The sequence below is a fragment of the Octopus bimaculoides genome, chromosome 7, assembly GCF_001194135.2.
Source record: "Octopus bimaculoides isolate UCB-OBI-ISO-001 chromosome 7, ASM119413v2, whole genome shotgun sequence".
In the NCBI taxonomy this organism is placed as follows: Eukaryota; Metazoa; Mollusca; class Cephalopoda; order Octopoda; family Octopodidae; genus Octopus; species Octopus bimaculoides.
The window spans coordinates 87,896,379-87,903,234 of NC_068987.1; the positions used below are offsets into that span (position 1 = coordinate 87,896,379).

Here is a 6,856-nt window from a genome sequence, read left to right on the forward strand (position 1 = left end):
AAAAAGCACCCACTACACTCTCGGAGTGGTTGGTGTTAGGAAGGGCATCCAGCTGTAGAAACTCTGCCAGATCAGATTGGAGCCTGGTGTAGCCATCTGGTTCGCCAGTCCCCAGTCAAATCGTCCAACCCATGCTAGCATGGAAAGCAGACGTTAAACAATGATGATGATGATGATGAATTATGAAAGGAATGTTAAATTTTCATCTGCCTATGAATTATTTGCAACAAGTGGATGACAACAAAGCTACAGCAACAGGGTACCATTCTGGCAGCCAATTGTGGTAACACAAACTATCAGAACCAAAAATACGAGTGTTATATCCAGTTTGGTAATTCTCTTGACTTTGAATAGAAATAACCATACAACTGATCTGAAAGGCAATAAAGCTGAAATACGATACACGTATAGCTTAAAATTTATATTCTAATCCTGTATCTTGTCATGGTGTTGTATTTACAAGCAGAGAATCAAGCATTTTCCCATACAAAAACCACTTCAAAATATTGGGTTGAGTCACAAATAATTTCTGTTTCTTTTTGGAAGTAAATTGTAACAACGCATTTCGAATTTCGGATGTTTAAAATTGTTATGGAAATTACTGTTTTGAAAAAACATCATCTGTCGTTCATATTTAAGCAATGAAAGCGTGCACATCATAGTTTAATATTAAATTATACTCCCTTAAGATGGATGAACTGAAAGTTCATATTCAACATGTGATGTGGGAGTTTAAGAATGGAAAAAAACAGCTAAGAAAATGTATAATGTTTATGGCCAAGGTGTCATTACTGACTGACGAGTGCGAAACTGGTTTTGAAAGTTTCGTTCCAGAGATTTATCATTGAGAGATCAACTCAGATCAGGACGCTCGTCAGACTTTGATTAAATTGCTTTAAGAGAATTAGTGGACTTCAGTCCTTGTAAAAGTATTCAGGAATTAGCAATTGACCTCAACACATCCCAATCCACCATCTGCCACCACTTGGAAAAGATAGGAAAAGTCAGAAAACTAGGTATCTGGGTTGTCCCATATTCTTAGAGAGAAGAATAGGGAAGATTGCATATCCATAGGGACAAGTCTTCTTTCAAGGAAGAGAAATGAGCTGTTTCTCAATAATATCATTACAGATAATGAAAAATGGTCTTTTATGACAATGTTTAATGTAAAAGGCAGTGGATAGACAAGGATAAATCTTCACAGCTTCTCTCAGAGGCTGAGCTCCATAGAAAGAAGGTTATGTTGTGTGTATGGTGGGATTACCATTGTATTATTCATTCGAGTTTTTACACTGCAATCAAACACTAAATACTGACTTATACTCTCAACAGTTGCATCATGTGCATGAAAATCTTTTAAGGAAATGCCCTGCATTCATCAACAGGAGAAAACGTGCTTCTCCATGGTAATGCAAGACCACATTCAGAAAGAATCATGCAAGATAAAATATTGGATTTGCACTGGTCTGTTCAAACCCATACACCACAATCACCAGACCTTCCACCTACAGATTTCCATCTTTTTTGCTCTCTATAAAATGCTCTGATGGGGAAAAAAAAATTTTCTCTGGAAGATCAGGTGAAAACATATGTGGGAAGCTTCTTCATGTAGAAGCCAGATGAATTTTACTCAAGAGGAATCAAAAAGCTACATGATAAATGGCAAGAGGTCATTCAAAATAATGGCAACTGAAGATAATTCAATACTCTTTTACTCTTTTACTTGGTCCAGTCATTTGACTGTGGCCATGCTGGAGCACCGCCTTTAGTCGAGCAAATCGACCCCAGGACTTATTGTTTGGAAGCCTAGTACTTATTCTATCGGTCACTTTCGCCGAACCGCTAAGTTACAGGGACGTAAACACACCAGCATCAGTTGTCAAGCAATGTTGGGGAGACAAACACAGACACACAAACGTATACACACACATATATGTATACATATATATGACGAGCTTCTTTCAGTTTCCGTCTACCAAATCCACTCGCAAAGCTTTGGTCGGCCTGAGGCTATAGTAGAAGACACTTGCCCAAGGTGCCACACAGTGGGACTGAACCCAGAACCATGTGGTTTCTAAGGAAGCTTCTTACCACACAGCCATGCTGGCACCTGAATGGGTAAACAAATAGAAGAAATATTCACCTTTGCAGATATTGTTCCATTTGGGTTGAATATCCAAATCTGGTTGGGGTTATAGCTGTCTTTCTTCTGTAATCCAACAACACAACCAGAAACCTGGAATTCTTGGTCAGGCATTTTTTGATCTTTTATCCAGAAATCTGTGTAAACGGCTAAACAAAGTTGTGGCATGGCTTTGCAGTAAATGGTACCATTCTGTGGAAGAATAAGAGGGATGAGAGAATGTTAGAATGAAAGAATGATGAGATTGAGGCAGCAAAAAAATGATCTTGAGAGGAGAGGGAGGGAGTGAGTGTGAGTGGAGTGGAAGGAGTGAGTGAGAGTGGAGTGGATGGAGTGAGTGTGAGTGTGGAAGGAGTGAGTGTGAGTGGAAGGAGTGAGTGCGAGTGGAAGGAGTGAGTGCAAGTAGAAGGAGTGAGTGTAAGTGGAGTGGAAGGAGTAAGTGTGAGTGGAAGGAGTGTCAGTGGAAAGAGTGAGTGTGAGTGGAGTGCAACAAGTGTAAGTGGAATAGAATGATTGAGTGTGAGCGGAGTGAAACGAGTAGGTGTGAGTGGAGTGGAACAAGTAAGTGTGAGTGGAATAGAATGAGTGAGTATGAGTGGAGTGGAATGTGTGAGTGGAGAGGAACAAGTGAGTGTGAGTGGAATGGAATGAGTGAGTGTAATTGGAGTGGAACAAGTGTGAGTAGAGTGGAATGAATCAATGACTGTGAGTGGAGTGAGTGACAGTGTGTGAGTGGAATGAATAAGTGAGTGACTGACTGATTGTGTGTGAGTGGAGTGAAAGAGTGAGGAAACAGTGAATTAGAGATAGAAAGCACCCTGCACACACTTTATGGGGTGTGCCGGATGCTTTTAACATGTCACTGGCACAAGCACTTTTACATGGCACCGGTATGTCTGCTTTTTACATGGCACCAGCAGAGGACTCTGGCAGGCCAATCTTCTCCACCAGGGGATGTGGCCTTAACACTTCTGCTGTGGAGGATGGGTCTTCTTGAGTACAGAAAGGCATCAGGTATCTTGGTCCCCTGTATATATGTAAATCACTAAGTATTGTGTTACCCCTGACACCAAGCAGCTGATTCTCAAAAGCTGAGAGACCATTTAGATACGAGAAGCTACAGCAGAAGAGTATAATTCACTATTGCAAATATTGTCTACATTGCAAACTTTATGAATGATTCATTATCAATAAACATAATTTCAACAATGTTGACATCTTTATCACACATATTAACTATTATCTAGGAATGCTATCTCACCAAGTCTGATATCTCCATCATGTATAATATATTTTATTGAGAAATATGATCTCACCAATACTGACGGCTCTACCACACACACACACACACACGTGCACTATTTACAGACACCATTTCATGTATACTAATGCTGGTGGTGATGCTGATGCAAAATTTGAAGAGCATCCTTTAATTCTTTGTGCTTTATTTTCTCACTCGTTAGTGAATTACATCTATTTTCACAAGCTGATATCAATAGTATGTTTGTCCAGATTTATATATTTATTAAACATGGACATGGCTGAGAGGTTAAGAAGCTGGCTTTGTAATCATGTGTGATTTTAGGTTCAATCCTGCTGCTTGACACCACAGGCAAGTGTCTTCTCTCATTGCCTTAGCCTTGATCTGAACAATGACTTGCGAATGAAATTAGGAAATGTAAACTGCACAGAAGCCTGTTGCAGGCACACACACACACACACACACACACACACACACACACACACACACACACACACACACACACACACACACACACACACACAGACATATATATGTCCCTCATAGCAGAATCACTACCAGAACTAGAGAAGAAACTTCAAGTGTGGAAGCAAGGTTTAGAATCGAAGGGCCTTAGAGTCAATGTTGCAAAGACCAAAGTTCTAGTAAGTAGGAAGGCGAACACATCACACACCCCTTCTGCTCAATCTGTAGAAAAGTTGTAGGTAGAAACTCCATAAGATGTACCCAGTGTAAGCTATGGACACATAAGAGGTCCAGCAACATCAAAGGAAGATTAACCGGAAAGATAGCTATGTATATATAGTGTGTGTATGCATATATATATATGCATGAATACTTGTACGTGTGTATGTGTCTTCACACAGTTTATATGCGTTAGTATAGAACACCTGCCTTGAAAACAAGTCTGATTGTGGAGCAGATTACAGTGCAAAAGACATGGATTGGACAAAACTTGCATTCTATGGCCAGATGCTTTTCCTGTCACCAACCCTTACTTGTTTCCAAGTAAGATATTCATTTACTTGTTTATTGGGTCTGTGGCTTCGAAAAAATGGCTCCCAGTACTTATTTTAGGCTTGGTGCTTATTCCATCAGTCTTTTTTGCCGAACCATTAAGTCATAGAGATATAAACAAACCAACACCAGTTGTCAAGCAGTGGGGAGGGGAAACACAAACTCATGCATATATATCCCAATATAACAGAAATACTTAGGATAGTTCCAACTCATAGTGGCTGTGAGATTGGTAGTTCAGAATCTCATGGTCACTATCGGAATCTCATGGTCGCAGTGCAAATAAACGAATAAATAAATTTACAATTCTAAATCAACTTCATTATCATAAATCTATCAGATCACAGTCTCCTCATAATAGTCATTTTATTCTAATCTAATTCCAATTCTTGTATTGGATGACAGCTAGGATTGAATCTTTTGTGTGTTCGTTCAATACAACCTGATGATCTTGCATTTTTGATTTTGGTTTTTCTTCCACTAAAATTTAACTGAAATGATGTTAAAACAGACTTAATGACTCAACTCTTTAGAATATTGCCAAAAGCTGTCACCTATAAATTGCTAATGTAAATCAACAACTAATCAGATCAATATTTGACCTGATGAATGTTTGATGCAGTGAAAAGATGGATCAATGGTTGAAGTACAGGTACTTTAGTGTCTGAGATTCAGGTCAATAGAGTATGAAGTAAGAAGGGTATGTGTGGAGATTATCATTTGTGTAATTGCCAGAATAACAGAATAGAAGAATGTCGTGGTTAGAAATCTGGAACACCAGATTTATGGTTTGGAATTTAGACTTGATTAGAATTCTAGAATATCTTTTACTTGTTCTAATCATTTGACTGCGACCATGCTAGGGCACCGCCTTGAAGAATTTTTAGTTGAATGAATTGATCCTAGTACTTATATTTTGTTAAACTTTCTACTTATTCTATTGGTCTCTTTGCCAAACTGCTTAGTTACAGGGACATAAACACACAAACACCATGTACTTCAAACGTCTTTTTTAATTTTTATATCAGCTACCGACGAGTACAAATATGACTATTACGATTGTCTATTTAGGAATATTTGAGACTTTTTTGTACAAAACAATTCTATAGCAAAATGAAAAATAAAAACTATAATCCATTTTAATATCTAATCTCCTCCATTACATAAATATGAATGAATTTGTTGTACTTTGTTTGATAACTTAATTCATTTACTGATTATTTCTATACAAGCTTTCATACCTATACAAATTTATATAAGTAAATTTGAAAGTAAAATATGCAGAAAAGACATTAGAAATCTTAAGAAAAATTTCCAGTTAAAAGACCAACATACATTCATCCAATAAAACACATATGTAGCATTGATTAAAAATATCTTCTTGCCCCACAGACTTAATAACAGGTAAGTTATATATATTTATTCAAATATTTTTTCAAATAATTTTATTGCATTTTATAGTAGGTTTTTTAAATGCTTATATTATTTAATTATTATTATTTTATTAGATATAACTTTCTATGCGTATTCCATACAATAAGGTTATCCTGAAATAGTAGTTGCGGTTCTATTGGTAAAATCCCAAATTTGTAAAAATAATAATAATAATAATAATAATAATAATAATATATATATATATATATATATATATATATATATATATATATATATATATATATATATATTTGCCATGATTGATCGCTAGCCACTAAACCTTTTTTATTTTCTCTCTCTGCTTATTTCTGTGCTCCTTTCTGCTGAAGAGCGTAGGCTTGAAATGTAAAAGACTTTCTCATTTCCCAAGCATTAAACTAATACATCTGGTCGTTGCCAGTGCCGCTGGACTGGCTCCCATGCAGGTGGCATGTAAAATACACCATTTTGAGCGTGGCCATTGCCGTGTGACTGACCCTCGTGCCGGTGGCACGTAAAAGCACCCACTACACTCTCGGAGTGGTTGGCGTTAGGAATGGCATCCAGCTGTAGAAACTCTGCCAGATCAGATTGGAGCCTGGTGCAGCCTTCTGGCTTGCCAGTCCTCAGTCAAACTGTCCAACCCATGCTAGCATGGAAAGCGGACGTTAAACAATGATGATGATCCGTTTGCTGTTTACATACCCAGCTTCATCTTTTGTTTTGCCTTTTTTGTAAATTCCAAGTATATATATCATCATCATCATCATCATCATCGTTTAACGTCCGCTTTCCATGCTAGCATGGGTAGGACGATTTGACTGAAGACTGGTGCAACCAGATGGCTACACCAGGCTCCAATCTAATTTGGCAGAGTTTCTACAGCTGGATGCCCTTCCTAACGCCAATCACTCAAAGAGTGTAGTGGGTGCTTTTACGTGTCACCCGCACGAAAACGGCCACGCTCGAAATGGTGTCTTTTATGTGCCACCCGCACAAGAGCCAGTCCAGGGGCACTGGCA

At 38.0% G+C, this 6,856-nt stretch overlaps 1 protein-coding gene across 1 annotated transcript in view; it reads right to left on the reverse strand.

Moving 5' to 3' along the window:
• Nucleotides 1-6,856, reverse strand: part of LOC106884146 (doublecortin domain-containing protein 1) — a 143,444-nt gene that overhangs the window by 5,607 nt on the left and 130,981 nt on the right. The window contains exon 18 of the mRNA XM_014935382.2: nucleotides 2,144-2,335. Coding sequence (XP_014790868.2) covers nucleotides 2,144-2,335 — 192 coding nt within the window. The remainder of the gene's footprint in view (nucleotides 1-2,143; nucleotides 2,336-6,856) is intronic.